The sequence below is a fragment of the Paramisgurnus dabryanus genome, chromosome 9 (genome assembly GCF_030506205.2).
Source record: "Paramisgurnus dabryanus chromosome 9, PD_genome_1.1, whole genome shotgun sequence".
NCBI classification, from domain to species: Eukaryota; Metazoa; Chordata; class Actinopteri; order Cypriniformes; family Cobitidae; genus Paramisgurnus; species Paramisgurnus dabryanus.
The window spans coordinates 12357544-12373444 of NC_133345.1; the positions used below are offsets into that span (position 1 = coordinate 12357544).

The 15901-nt window shown below is 38.0% G+C and overlaps 1 protein-coding gene across 2 annotated transcripts; it reads left to right on the top strand.

The window, feature by feature from the left end:
* Positions 1-36: 36 nt before the first annotated feature.
* LOC135769749 (extracellular calcium-sensing receptor-like) lies at positions 37-14491 on the top strand. Of its 2 annotated transcripts, none has more exons than XM_073815707.1 (6): positions 37-3089; positions 10638-10929; positions 11033-11839; positions 11944-12171; positions 13240-13363; positions 13440-14491. In XM_073815707.1, exons 1-6 carry the CDS (start codon positions 2869-2871, stop codon positions 14351-14353), a joined length of 2586 nt encoding a protein of 861 aa, XP_073671808.1. In that variant the 5' UTR covers positions 37-2868; the 3' UTR covers positions 14354-14491. The 2 variants fall into 2 exon arrangements, with proteins under 2 accessions (XP_073671808.1, XP_065135321.2); XM_065279249.2 differs by lacking the exon at positions 37-3089 and adding an exon at positions 9972-10367.
* Positions 14492-15901: the final 1410 nt, after the last annotated feature.

Consider the following 15901-nt stretch of genomic DNA (forward strand, 5'->3'; position numbering starts at 1 on the left):
GGGCAACGCAATCAGGGCTTTACGAGCCACAGGTGTCAAACATTAAAGAAGCGGATTGTGATTGGAGGCTATGGAAGGATGAGCCACATAAAAGGCTCTGCAGAAACACGAACAAAAAGCATGATTGACACGAGAAGCGATTGCCACGGGGAAAGCTCCTTTGCCAAAGGCAGAGTAAATGACACGCACCTTTTGAGGGGCCCGAAGGCTCTGTTGATCCGGGCTGCGCTGGGAAGCGCGTGGAAAGAGGACAGAGCCACAGGAGGCGAAAGAAAGGCAGGTCGTGAATCGATTGAAGGAGCACCCGGAAGAGAGCAGTTGTTCTTGTGTGCAGTGTGAAGCGCTGCGTTTGTATCCTCTAGTACGTTGGCCGTGGGCTGTTTATCTCTCTCTCTGGCTGGAGCTTATATGACTGCGTGGACTTTGGACACCTTAAGGGTTGAAGCAAGATCGGAAACATTGGAAACTGAGACGCAATAACGAAGAGGAATTAGAGAAAGCGTGAGTGTATTTCTGCATGGAGAACAATGAGATGTATGATATTGCTGTGTAACTCTGCTAGGAGAAGGGACGTCCTGTGTGTGTGACCGAGGCGATCGCCGTGTGAATCAGAACAGAGGACAGTTGGAACCAAGCTTGACAGCATCCGTGAGTATAACACACTGAGCTGAATACGCATTGTGTTGGATAACCTGTTGTGAAAGTGATTATCTCCGAGTGAAGGAGGACGGCCCTTCCCCTAATTTAGCGCGGTGGGTGAGTCTAAGGAATATTGGCTGGGGCTAGCCACGGCGACGCATCTACCGACTGGGCCGTATTAACCATCGCCGAACAGACCCCGGCGAAGTGGAGAAAGGCGGGCATCTTAAGTGTACACTGGATCGTGGTGGGTGAGTCTTTTGTGCTGTGGAACTTTCACTTTGACGTGGTGCTGTGTATTGCTGTGTATTGCTGTGTGTCTTGTCAGCCAAAACCCCCACCTTCATACGCCTCGTCGAGGGAGAACGAAGAGGCTGCCGGTCTCAGTGTGGTTACTAAATTTATGTTGTGAGCACGCCCCAGGTGGAAAGTAACTGTGCCTCTTGTTTCCCAGCTGTTGCCTGTGGAAAGAGAGAGGAAGAGAGTGAGCGACACGAAAAGGAACTGTGTGAAACCCGTACTTACTGTACGCTGTGTCCAGCAGAGAGGTGAGAGTAAACCAAGTCCAAGTAACTGTGTCTCTGTGTCCCAGCCGCTGCCTGTGGAGAAAGAGAGCGAGAGAGTGAGCGACACGAAAAGGAACTGTGTGAAACCCGTACTTACTGTACGCTGTGTCCAGCAGAGAGGTGAGAGTACACCAAGTCCAAGTAACTGTGTCTCTGTGTCCCAGCTGCTGCCTGTGGAGAAAGAGAGCGAGAGAGAGAGAGTGAGCGACACGAAAAGGAACTGTGTGAAACCCAGCCTGTGAAAAGAACGAGAGCCTGAAGAGGCCGTTATTTTAAGTTCCCCTTCCTCCCTCCCTTATTTATTATTTTAAGTAATTTAAATAAAGTGCATTTTAATATTATGCTTACCTTGTGTGTCTGGTCATTGGGGTGGCTTTGGGAACCTCCTCGAGGTGGAAAAAGGGGCGTGACCTTATTAACATCTGGGTTCACCCCTACCTGTGACATGAGCATGTTCAGTAACAGCACAAGCAGCTGTACTCCCACAGACTGCGCGGCAGTTAAAGCGCGTCCTTTCTCCCCCTCGCGTCATTTCTTCCGCTTGCGTTTTAAACAACTCGCAAGTGGACAAAAGGGACTGATTAAAAACACCAAATGTAAACCGGAATGTGTCTTTCTCGCCCACTTATAATCCAATCGACCAAAGCGCGTCTTAATACCAGGTGTAAATGTTGTGAAGAAACCGCGTGACTGCCACCACCTGAACTGAGAGACTGACTAAAGTGAAGGATGGTTGGCTGGTGTCACTACAGTGAGTGACCTGGGTCACCATTAGCAACCAGTAGGGCGCACTCTGCTGGACAATCAAGTACTTACATCTTTCAAAAGCATTTAATGTCTTCTGTAAGGAACGTTCATATCGGCTTCATATCTGCTGCTCATACGCCGATACAGATATATCTGCGACAGGCTCATATCGGCCGATAAAATCGGCAAAACGATAAATCGGTCGGGCTCTAATCATGTTAGCTTCATGTTAAATCATGTTAACTTCATGCTAAATCATGTTAACATCTTGTTAAATTCATACAAAAAAATGCAAACAGCCAGCTAGACTAAACTAAACTTCTCAAGTAGATGTTTATCCTGTAATACTCTTATGAATGTTCAGGCCATGCTTTGTCAAGCCAACATAAAGTTTGTCTTCCAAATTTACTATCTAGTTTTGTTGTAATCTGTTACTGTCTATAATACTGCAATACTTCCAGGTTGCATTTTCTTAGCAACACGTGACTGAGACCTAGAGGACATTATGATAAAAACTGTCCAAGACAAAACAAGCATAATATTTATTGAGACAAGAAAGAAAATACAGTTGTCTCATTAATAAATAAGCCTGTAGTCAATCTCCTAAGCTGTTGTTTATTGTACATAAATTAAATATTCATTATTTCATCAGTACTGTTTCTCTTTGTGCTTTATTTCTTTTAAAAAGTTTGTCTTTAATAAAACGTACCAATAACTTCCATTAGAAAAGGACATACTGACAAGAACATCCCTTAAACTAGTTTATTAAAAAGAAAATGAAGGATGCAGAGTGACGTCCTATTTCCACGAATGGCCACTTGGCACCACCTGTTTTTTTATTAAAGCAACACCCCATACAAAATTCATCATACATTTTTGAGCCAACTGGGTGAGTGGGCTAGACAGAGAGAAAGAGATGTTGATCACTCTGTATATGTGTCTTTTGTTTTTCTCTAACTGTATCTCTTCAGCTTTGCTCACTGGCTCAGGTACCTGTAAGCTCCAGGGACGCTTCAAACTGAATGGGGTGTACCAAGATGGAGATCTGATACTTGGAGGCTTGTTCGAGGTTCACTTTTTCACAGTGTTCCCAGAGCTGAGCTTTAGATCTGAGCCAGAACCACCATACTGTGAGAAGTGAGTTTGTGGCCAAACTGGATGAAAAAAAAATAGACAGATGCATTTATTTATTTAAGTATAGAAAGTGTCAATACAAATTGTTCTTAAGATTGTAAACTTAAATATGTAAAAATAAATGTGTTCTACTTGTCACATGTCTGCTAAGTGCTTGTTTATTAATGGAACTTAAACAACATTTTTCTTTTTTCTAGATTTGATTTGGAAAGTTTTCAGCAGGTACAGACTATGATTTTTGCTATAGATGAAATCAACAAGAATCCCAACCTGCTGCCAAACATCACTCTTGGTTATCATCTTTATGACAACTGTGTGATGTTGGAAATGGCGTTCCGTGCTGCCATAGCACTTGTGAGTGGGACACAGGAGTCTTTGTTTGATGTTGACTGCACCGGACCACCACCAGTGATTGGAATTGTGGGGGATCCAGGTTCTACTCCTTCTATTGCTATATCCAGTGTGTTGGGGCTGTTTTGTGTACCTATAGTAAGATGGGATAAATAAAGTTAAAAATACACACAAACGTACACAAAGATATAATATTTGATCCAGTATTGATCCAAGAAATAATATGTTGAGGATCTTCTGGGAGAACATGTTTGATTGCAGTTTTGAAACAGAGGGTAGAAATTTAGATAAAGAGCAATTTAAAAAAGTGTGCACAGGTGAGGAAGATTTACGCAGCACAGACACAATATACACTGATGTTTCAGGGCTCAGGCCTGCCTATAATGTGTACAAAGCAGTTTATGCCCTGGCACATGCACTTCATGACCTGATGCAGTGTGAGGAGGGGAGAGGACCATTCAGTGACAACACCTGTGCTGACATAACAAACCTGCAACCCTGGCAGGCAAGTACACAGAAGCACAGCTTATTTGGCAGCTATAGATAATAAATACAGTGTTGACAAAAAAAGTTTATATAAAACAAAGTCACACATATCCTACACTGTAAAAAACATATTGTGAAATTCACAGTAATTAACTGGCAGCAATTGACAAGTAACTTACTTTAGAAAAAGCACAGTAAGTTACTTGTCAATTGCTGCCAGTTAACTACTGTGATTTTTCCGTACAGTAAGTTACTTGTCAATTGCTGCCAGTTAACTACTGTGATTTTTCCGTACAGTAAGTTACTTGTCAATTGCTGCCAGTTAACTACTGTGATTTTTCCATACAGTAAGTTACTTGTCAATTGCTGCCAGTTAAATACTGTGATTTTTCCATACAGTAAGTTACTTGTCAATTGCTGCCAGTTAACTACTGTGATTTTTTCGTACAGTAAGTTACTTGTCAATGGCTGCCAGTTAAATACTGTGATTTCTTTTCCACAGTAAGTTACTTGTCAATGGCTGCCAGTTAACTACTGTGATTTCTTTTCTACAGTAAATTACTATTGTCAATGGCTGCCAGGTAACTACTGTGATTTTTTTCCACAGTAATTTACTGGCAGTCATTGACAAGTAACTAAGCAGAGATTATATGTTTTTAATATATAGTTCATTGTGGTTTTCCCTACAGCATTTGATTGGTTAGTTATTTTCTGTAAACATTCATCAATGTTAAAATAAAGTTGTAACGGCCAGCCTTAAAGGTTGAGTTACAATTATTTAAAAACTCAAGACTGTTAAAAGAAGGAAATACAAAAAAACAAATCTAAAACAATATAAAAGTCCAAGCGTGTTAAAAGTCCAAATGTGCAAAGTTTCCACTGTGTATATAAAATCCAAGAAAGTGATATCCAAAGTCCATAAAACGTAACTGGACAGGTAAGCCCAAATACACAAACTCCACACCAGCAACCGCTTGTTTTAGCTATAGCGTCAGCTAACCATGTGCTCCTGCTCCTTCCTTTTATACAAAGTTCCATGTCATGTGACCCCTCACATGACAGGCAGACGAAGCAAAATAAAAGACATACACACATAAAATAGCAAAAGGATAAAATGGCTAAGAAAACATGTAAAACTAATTTAAACTCAAATATACATAAGTCACAATATAATGAGTGGTAAAACATGTATCTTGTGTGATCATGTCACAACGTTAATGATCTAATTTAAATATGCTAAATTACAAAACAATACAATAAGTTTTCTGATTTGAGGGAAAATGCTACTGTTTCACAGATATGTACTAAATTAAAAACATTTGTAAAATAACATTTTAATTTGGATGAAAAAGTATGAATTCCCAAGAAATGTATCTTAAAACATCTTAAACTTTTGTTACAATCTAAAAATATCTAAATATAATTCAGTACAATCTGTAAATAAAACTAAATAATTAATTATAAATCAAAAGTACACTACAAGTAAACTTGTTGTGTATAATTTGAGAAGACCAGCAATGATGGAAGTAAATAAACAGCAACTTATGTTGCAGTTTGAGTTAAATCACTCCTCAACTTGGCTCATCTTTGTTTTCACCGTCTCAAACGGAAATACCTATGACGCAGTTTTTTTTTACCTGACGGGAGGGGTTCTGGTGGACCAATCACAGCGCTTGCGGTCTGCGTAGATCTGTGAGGTGAAAATTTTGTGAGGTGCGCGTCAGGCTACGCAGAGCCATGCACAGGCTACGGACCTACGCACGACTATAAATCGCCCTTTAAAGGAGCATTTCACCCATAGAAACATTAATCTTTATTGAAAGTGTGTCATATTTGTAGTCAAAATGTAACATACATTTAGAATTTGGTGCCTATCTGACCGAGAAAAGGGGTGTTTGTAGTCTCACTCCCTCAACAAAGATATTGGACTTCTTTCTTTCAATGATGCAATATGATGATTTTTACATCATTGAAAGAAGGAAGTGCAACACTGAAATCTGTATTTCTCCTGTCTCAGCGGCAACTGAGGAAATGATGCATGACCATTCAAAAACATGACTGGGGTTCTAACTATACAAAGCTTAATGCAAATGGGTGAAGTGTCCCTTTAAACTGACATACTGGGTGCATCCCAATTCAGGGGCTGTGGCCTTCCAAGGCCGTATCTGAAGGCAAATGACATCACTGGGCTGTGACGAAGGCTGTCACAATTCGAAGGCTCCTTCATATAAAAGCCTCTTACTGTGGCCTTTTCCCCACTGAAACCGAGTTAGGGCTGTAACGCTATAGCTTGTCCCATTATAAAGACCTGCCTGATTATGCATCAAAAATCATAATCATTCAAAATAAAACAAAATCATTCAAAATATTCTTTATTATCATGAAAATATCTGAAACTATTTGAAGAACAGCAATATAAATATTCCTGTAGACATTTCCTGGAACAGCGTTTGCAACGCTAGCCTACTTCTTCTGTGGCACAAAGTTAGTTTCTGCACGAGAGTGCCCCCTGGCTTTTGGATGTGGCGGCATTTCACCGTAATTCATGCAAATTCATTAATTGAGAAAACGTGCATTTGCACGATAAATCGTTACAGCCCTACCGAGGATCCATAGATGTATCCTTCACAGCCTTGGCTATCCCAAAATTCAATATGAAGTCTGGGTATTTTGAAATAAACATTCAAAACTGTAGTTAAATAAAATTGTATATTTTGCTAATTAAAGGTCCTTGTGTCTGTTTTACTATTATAAAGGATGTTTTAGTGATGTAAATTAATATTATTGCTGCAATGTTGTGTGTTGCGTTTTGCTTTTGTATATTTCTAAGGTTGGTGAATTTTACATACTGTTGGATAGTTTAATCTGCATCAATGTGTTATATTTTCTAAAGTAAAATAAAAAAAATCTGCCACCATATTTATTTTTAAAAGTCTGATAGGTCTCAGCTTTTGTGTCCCAGTGATAAGCGTAGTGGGCGGGAAAAGCAAGTGATGCCCCCGTAGGCTAGACCGTCTCATTTCATTTCACTCCGTGGCGTTTAGAGGCTGCTGCCTTCAAATATTGAGCCTTGCCTTCAAAGTCCGCGGCCTTAAAAGGATCCAGACCCTGAATTGGGATGCACCCTCAGTTTGTTCAAACTAAACCAGTGCTCACACAGCAGTCATTGGCCAGTTTACTGAATGACAGTCATATTAACCAATTATACTCAAAGCAACATGACGAGTCAGCCAATACAATTTGGTAACACTTTTTTTCGATAGTCCACTTTAGACATTTTACTAATTATAAGTAACTTTGCAACTATTTATCCTACCAATCTTTACCGTATTAGTAGACTGTCTGCTTAATATCCATTCACACTTTATTGTGATGATATTGTGATAAGTATCTTTGCAGGTGCATGTCAACTTATTCCACTAACCCTAACCTCTTCCCTAACCCTAACAGTCTACTAATACTCTAAGGACAGTTAGACAGTTAGTTGAGATATAGTTGCAAATTAGTGAAAGTTGGTTGACATACTTGAAAACTTATTTATAGTTGTATAAGTATTAAGTGTAACCTACAATTTATTTCAGTGTGGTAGCATATTTAATGGAATGTTGTGTGTACCATATTGTAGACAAAACAATAATCATAGTGACTTTCTCCTTTAAAGAAATAAAAAATAAATCTAATTTGTCATTACTAGCATAATACTAAAATATAATATAATAAATGTACTTTAAAATGTATTCCCAACAAAGATTATTGAAGAAATAATTTTCTTCAATTTATTTTGTGTATCATGACATCAGCATGTTGCTAACAAAAATTGTTGTTGACTGGACTTAAATACATTTACTGTAAAATGTGCTGTAACACATCATGAAGTTTGATTTCTCAGAGTTTTTAAAAATAAAAGTCAATCGGGTTTAAATGTCAGGAGTTCCTGTCGGGATGAAAGTAACACTTGTTACTCTTCTCCTACTGCCAATACTGTTGCATTATGTTGAAAATTTATATTTTTTTATTTGATTTAATTTTATTGTGTTCAAACTGTTAAAAATGTTTGTTTTTTTCAACAATTCAAGTTTGTACTGTCAGGTTGCTTTAGAAACATTTGATGAAACCAAAATTTTACCAAAAATACATATAAGATCATAGTCATGTTTATTTACTAAAAACAAGTGTAACACAAAAATCTATCTTGTTCTGTTCTGCTTTTGAGCCACTTGTGTGTTACTTTCGTCCCTGCTGACAGAGTCTAAGGCCATTTTGTTTCCAAAATTTCACCTGGAATTCATAGTCTACACTTGAGTTCTGATCACAGCAAAAATATATCTGTCTAAAATCTTTTAAAATTAAGTTTTTCTGAAAAATTGTACTTTCGCCCCTGCTCACCCCTACTGTGAGTCTCTACAGTACAATGTTGGTTACTGTGAGTCTCTACAGTACATTGCTGGTTACTGTGAATCTTTGCAGGATATTTTATTTACTGTGATTTTCTACAGCACATACCTTTTTACTGTGATTTTTACAGTTTAAAAACACTACTGTGATTTCACACTGAATGCACTGTAATCCACTGTGAACTTTATTACAGTTATTTGCTGTGCATGAACACAGTTAATTACTGTAGATTTCACAAGCATTTTTTACAGTGTATCTGTTACTTGTGCAGGTGGTCTATTACTTACAAAAGGTAAACTTCACCACAGGTTTTGGAGACCGTGTGTCATTTGATAAGAATGGAGATGCTCTGGCCATCTATGATGTATTGAACTGGCAGCCCAGCTCTTAATTACATTTTCCCTTCATGTTTTTCTTTTTTTGTAATCAAAATAATAAAAATGTTATATATTTAGAAAAAATGTATATAAAACTGTGATTGTAATTTGTCATATACACAATACAAATCACACACATCAAACAAAACACAACTAATTTAAATCTACACCTTTAAGAGTTAAAAAATTAAACAAAACATAACCTGAAAAGCAATATACTAATGAAACTATTTATATACTATTTATATTTAGAAAGAAAACAGTAATAAACTGTGATATCATCTTACAATTCACTATTTCCAGGTTCAGCTAAACAATAAACACTATAAATCAATAAGGAAGGGTAATAGTAATCATTTAATTGAACAATATATTATCCATATTTATTACATGACTATAGAACAAGGTATTAAAGGGATAGTTCATCCAAAAAAATTATGTCATAATTTTCTCTCCCTTATGTTGTTCTAAACCTGTATGAGTTTCTTTATTCTGTTGAACACAAAAAAGACATTTTGATAAATGAAGGTAACTGCACAGTTGACGGTACCCATTGACTTCCATAGTATTTGGCTTTCCTACTATAGAAACCAACAACTCTGTGGTTACCATCATTTATTAAAATATCTTCTTTTGTGTTCAACAGAATAAACAAATCAACAAACTCTGATATGTGACCATCTAAATGTAAATCTAGGAATACACTGCCATCTACAGGACAACCTAGAAATAAACCTGGTCTACACAATTCACCTGGGCAGCATGATATGCAGTATGAGTCAAAAGTTTGTACCTTGTTTAAAAGAATTTTCTACATAACAATAAATTAATCTCAACTATGATATAGCACAAAATACGATTAAAGTAGAACATATACAGTATAGTGCAAATGTATTATTCATGCACATTACAAGTCACACATTTTAAGTTGAAAGGGTGACTTATTTTAACTTTAATGACTTACGGTGATCAGATGATCAGTACTACAATAAAGGGGAAATTAAACACAACAACAAACATGAGGTTTAACTACTGTAATATGCATTTTATAACCCAGTGGTTCTTAAACTGGGGGGGCGCAAGATGGTGCCAGGGGGCCCCAGTTTCATGACATTTTATGAAATAAATTAATTTATCATGAATTCTATGAAATTAAACCTAAAAAAATAAGGCTACTAACCAACAGCACCACTTTGCATAATTTAATATGTTTTGTTGAATTCAAATGTAAAATTTTAGAACTGTTTTTTGTCATAAATTTTCTTGGAAGGGGGCACGAAGGAATGTACCGTACACAAAGGGGGCCGCACGCTGAAAAATGCTGAAAAAGAATAAAGAGATTTCCTGGGAGGCCCATTTGGCACCGCCTGCTGCTTCAAAGCAACACACCATACAGTACAATCCTTATTATAAATAACTGGGACAAATGCATGAGCTGGTAATAAAGAGAGATGTGGATCACTTTACATATATGTCTGTACCTGTCCTTTAACTGCATGTCTGTAGCTTCCGAGGTCAGTTCAAGCACTTGTAGGCTTCAGGGACATTTCAAGCTGAATGGGATGTATCAGGACGGAGACCTTGTCATTGGAGGCCTGTTTGAAGTTCACGCTCTTACAGTGTTCCCAGAGCTGAGCTTTAGATCCGAGCCACAACCACCATACTGTGAGAAGTGAGTCTGGGGACAAAGGAAATAAGAACAAGTGTGAAAGACAAATTTAAAAAGACTAAACAAAAAAAGCTGAATTATTTAGATGTTTTAAATACTTGCATGTTTGTCAGTGTTAATTTGCTAAACAAACGTGTGCATTTAAAACAGATTCTGCATATCAAAAGAGATTGTAAAAATTGGTTGATTTCATGTTTAATCAATATAGGAATAATTTATTGTTTTTATTAAATACCAGTACAGCAATATAATATGTATCTTGTTCTTTTCTAGATTTGATATGGCAAGCTTTCAGCAGGCACTGACTATGGTTTTTGCATTAGATGAAATCAATAAAAATCCTCGTCTGCTGCCGAACATCACCCTGGGTTATTACATTTATGACAACTGTGTCAAGCTTGGAGTGTCATTTCGTGCTGCCACAGCTTTGATTAGTGGGACACAGGAGTCCTTCTCCAACCTTAACTGTACTGGACCACCACCAATGATAGGAATTGTGGGGGATCCAGGATCCACTCACTCCATTGCAATTTCCAGTGTACTGGGCCTGTTTCGAGTGCCCATGGTAAAATCTTAATTTTATTGAAACATAAAAACTCATTTATGTATTAAAATTATTTTGCAGTACTAAAGATGCATTTACTGTCTATTTGTGTCTTTTTTTTAAGGTTAGCTACTTTGCCACCTGCTCCTGTTTGAGTGACAGGAAGAAATATCCCTCCTTCTTCAGAACTATTCCCAGTGATGCCTTTCAGGTTCGAGCTATGGTTCAGATCTTGAGACATTTTGGATGGACCTGGGTTGGTCTTATCTATAGTGATGATGATTATGGCATCTATGCTGCTCAGTCCTTCTACCAAGATGTGCAGCTGTTTGGAGGCTGTGTTGGCTTTTCTGAAATCCTACCCCGTGATAACAATCACAGAGATATTCAGCGCATAGTAAAAGTGATTCAGACCTCTACAGCTAAAGTTGTGGTGGCTTTTTCCACTAAAGCCTATCTGTTACCTTTAATGGATGAGGTGGCGTTGCAAAATGTGACAGGGAAGCAGTGGATTGCAAGTGAAGGTTGGACCACCTCTCCTGTATTCCACACTCAGCGTCTTCTGCCGTTTCTGGGTGGCACACTGGGCATCGCCATCCGCCGTGGAGAAATCCAGGGACTTCATGAATTTTTGTATTACCTCCGTCCTGACAATGATCCAAAAAATAATATGGTGAGAATATTTTGGGAGAACATGTTTGGGTGCAAGTTTGAGACTGGAGACAAAGAAAAAATGTGTACAGGGCAAGAAGATCTGAGCAACACAAACACAGCATACACTGATGTATCAGAACTGAGGGCCTCATATAATGTGTACAAAGCAGTTTATGCCCTGGCCCATGCACTTCATGATCTGATGCAGTGTGAGGAGGGGAGAGGACCATTCAGTGACAACACCTGTGCTGACATAACAAACCTGCAGCCCTGGCAGGTGAGATTTACAAGTTAAGAAACAAAGCATTACAAATAAATCACATGCACATTTTATGCAATACAGAAATACATATTACACCTGTCTTCTCTGTTGTTAAGCAGGTGGTTCATTACCTACAGAAAGTAAACTTCACCACAGGTTTTGGGGATCATGTGTCATTTGATAAGAATGGAGATGCTCTGGCCATCTATGATGTATTGAACTGGCAGCCGAGCGCTGATGGGTCAATCATTGTCCGCACAGTCGGTGTGGTGGATAAAGGGGCGGCAACAGGGAAGGTGCTCACAATGGATGAAGATGCATTATACTGGAACTTTGAAACAAGAAAAGTAATCACCAATGCATGTTAATGTCACCCTATGTCAGATATACAGTATACTAAAATAACACAAAGCTATAAAATGATCACTGAGAATGTATTGATTACACTAAACAGAAAGTTGGTGAATGCTATTATTGCCAGGCCTGAACATCTATGTGTCGCATAAATAAATACCTTAGTTAATCAGTTAATCATAATTTTTAATAGTATGTCTAACCGACAACAATAGATCTTGTGCCCCCTTAATACCCATGGTCTGTGTGTGCATGTTTTGTCATGAAATCCTTTGTGCATATACAGATAAAAACAATTAAAGGATTACTTTATTTTCTTTAAAAAGTTTAATAATACTTTAATAATTTACTCATCATCATGTTATCCAAAATGTTGATGTCTTTCTTTGTTCAGTCGTGAAAAAATTACTTTTTTTAAGAAAAACATTTCAGGATTTTTCTCAGTTTAATAGACTTTATTGGACCCCAACAGTTACAGTTTTAACGCAGCTTCAAAGAGTCTTATCTAGCAAAAGGATTGTCATTTTCAGCAAAAAAAACTTTTAAACCACAGCTTCTCGTCTTGCACCAGCCGTGTGACGCCCCAGCCATGACATATGTGAAACTACCACCCCAGTGTTTATAAGTGTGGAGAAAGAGGACCGTTCTGACATTGTTTTATGTGGAATTATATTAATTAATGTCTTTGTGTCAGTTAATGGTTCACAAATGTAACGAATGACGTTTTGACATGCTTAAGCAATTATGTGAGGTCGCACTGGTGCATCACACAGCTGGTGCAAGACGAGAAGTTGTGGTTTAAAAGTGCATCTTGCCAAAAATGACAATTGTTTTGCTAGATAAAAATTCACTTAATTTCTTTTAGACTGAACAAAGAAAGAAATCAACATTTTGGATGACATGGGGGTGAGAAAATTATGTAAATTATAAGTGGAGTAATCCTTTAATACAAAATCATGAAACATAAATGCACAGTGAGGGATGTTACATAAACATTCAGTGTGCAGCTGAGACCCCACAATGCTTGCCTGCATGTACATAACAGTTGATGTATCCTTCAGCCTCCACGGTCTGTGTGTAGTGAGAGCTGCCCACCAGGGACCAGACGAGCCAGGAGGAAAGGCCTTCCTGTCTGCTGTTTTGACTGCCTGCCATGTGCAGATGGAGAGATTTCTAATACAACAGGTGAAAAAATACCCTATTCAAAACGTTTTAAAATTAAAAATGTAATATACATTTTTTTCTATTCTGTTTCTCATAGATGCAAATGAGTGCACATTGTGTCCAGATGACTTTTGGTCCAATCCAGAAAAAAATCACTGCATCCCTAAAGAAGTGGAGTTTCTGTCATATGAGGAACCTCTGGGCATCTCCCTGACCACTGCTTCTCTGCTCGGCACCTGCTTCTGTGCTGTTGTCATGATCATTTTTGCTCATCACCGCAACACTCCAGTTGTTCGAGCCAATAATTCAGAGCTCAGCTTCCTGCTGCTGCTGTCACTCAAACTGTGTTTCCTGTGTGTGCTGCTGTTTATTGGCCGACCACAGTTGTGGACGTGTCAGTTAAGACATGCTGTGTTTGGCATTAGCTTTGTTCTGTGCGTCTCCAGCATTCTGGTCAAGACTATGGTGGTAATAGCCGTGTTTAAGTCATCTCGACCAGAGGGTAAAGGTGCTATGAAATGGTTCGGAGCAGCCCAACAAAGAGGGACCGTTTTGGTCCTAACTGCCCTCCAAGTGGCAATATGTGTTGTTTGGCTCTCAACTGCATCTCCAACACCTCATAAAAACAGTCAGTATGTCAGCTCCAAAATAGTTTATGAATGTGCTATTGGTTCAGTGGCTGGATTCGCTGTCCTGCTGGGCTACATTGGTTTTCTGGCAGCTGTGAGCTTCATGTTAGCTTTTCTAGCAAGGAATCTTCCAGATAGTTTTAATGAAGCAAAGTTCATTACCTTTAGTTTGTTGATCTTTTGTGCTGTGTGGATTGCGTTTGTTCCAGCTTATGTCAGCTCACCAGGGAAATATGCGGTAGCTGTAGAGATTTTTGCCATCCTGGCATCCAGTTTTGGATTACTGGTGGCCATTTTTGCCCCGAAGTGCTACATCATCCTCTTACATCCAGAGAGAAACACAAAAAAAGCTGTTATGGGGCGAGAGATGTCCAAGAAATAACTGTGTGTTATGTTTTTACACATTTAATTTTTTTGCAAACCTGTGAATTTTACACCTGTAAAACTTATCCTTCCGTGCAAACAGAAAACTTTGTAATGCCTGTTTTTCTATGCTTTGCTATCATCTTAATAAATTATAATTAATCAGGTCATAATACAATTTGTATTTCTATGATTTTGCCACATGACATATGATGAAGATCTAAGATCCAAAACATTCTAAGTGTGTCTGACATGTTTTCTTGTAAATGAGCATTTTTTTCCCAGACCCTTTTCCAGGACAGGGTTTAGATTAATCCAGGAATAGGCCTTAGTTAAATTAGGACATTAAAGTAGTTTTTATAAACATATTAACAAAAAACAATACTGGTATGTGGGGGTGACCCCGAATAGTCGAAGATTCGATGCATCGATAGGAGAAGCCTGATTCGACTACCAATCTCATAGTCGAATTGTCGCAGATGTGTTATGAAATGAGGATCATTAAATGTTGGCCATAAATGGGTAAAAACAGTTTTCTCCCAATATATTAATATACAGCCTATTATAATAATGCTATGCAAATAATATGTGAAGAAGTGGCTTTATTTAATATTTTTAAAATGCGTAAATAAATCCAACAACCCCCGTGACAGGGCTACACCGTCCATATAGTAAAAGGTTTCCATGCATCGCAAAGCAGTGGCCTCTTTGTTTCTGCAGTTAAAAGACAAAGCAGGCAATTCTGACTATACTTTCATTATTTTAACAACTTCTTTGTTTTAATTTATTAATAAATCACTCAGGGTTATCTGTTTTAAATATTTGGCTTGTGTTTTGTTTCCGTGCACTTCGGCCATTTTACACATATTTGTTCTGCACCTTGTTACTTCTGACCTTATTTTATTATTATTTTTTATTTGTTATAAACGTACATTTTGGATTGCTTTTCGTTGTATTAATGTTGCGCTGGCCATGGTGCTGGTGCATGCAATTTAGCCGAATGCGCTAGGTGCTCTGCGTCTCATAGTTAGGAGTTCATCAAACTAAACATAAATAAATAGATTTTTTTGACAGTTATAAGTTGAGTGGTTATCTTGTCAAAAGTTAAATTTCAAAACAGGTAAGCCGTTTCTGTAAATTTCCGTGTTCTGTAAATGAAACGGAAAAATTTCTGCACAGAACCTAATGTATGCCAGAGATTATCTCTCTTGTGATTTAATATTATGGTCGGTGTTCACTTACAAATTATAGAAAATAAATTAATGAAATAAATGATATATGAATGATCAGGGGCCTGATGTATAAACATTTCCACGCACATATCGGGATTTATAAAAAATAAACTTGCCTTAAAGCTCCACTGTGTAAGATCTACTCCCATCTAGCGGTGAAAGTCTATATGACAACCAACTGAATATTACTTTCTAGCCCCCCCCCATTCGGAATGCGTTTTAAGTCTTACGGTGGCCCGGCCGTGTCATGCCAAGATTAACATGGCTTCCAGTAGCTACAAAGCAAAAGCAATGAAAAAAAAATGAACAATTTGCAATGTCCTTTGCCTGTGATC

What these genes read in the sequence shown, in the direction of transcription:
- LOC135769749 (XM_073815707.1), top strand. Translation starts at nt 2,869, where the DNA reads ATGTTGATCACTCTGTATATGTGTCTTTTGTTTTTCTCTAACTGTATC. An exon ending in GGAACTTTGAAACAAGAAAA is followed by an intron (nt 12,172 to 13,239) that starts GTAATCACCAAT and finishes TGTATCCTTCAG; the next exon opens with CCTCCACGGTCTGTGTGTAG. An exon ending in AGAGATTTCTAATACAACAG is followed by an intron (nt 13,364 to 13,439) that starts GTGAAAAAATAC and finishes TGTTTCTCATAG; the next exon opens with ATGCAAATGAGTGCACATTG.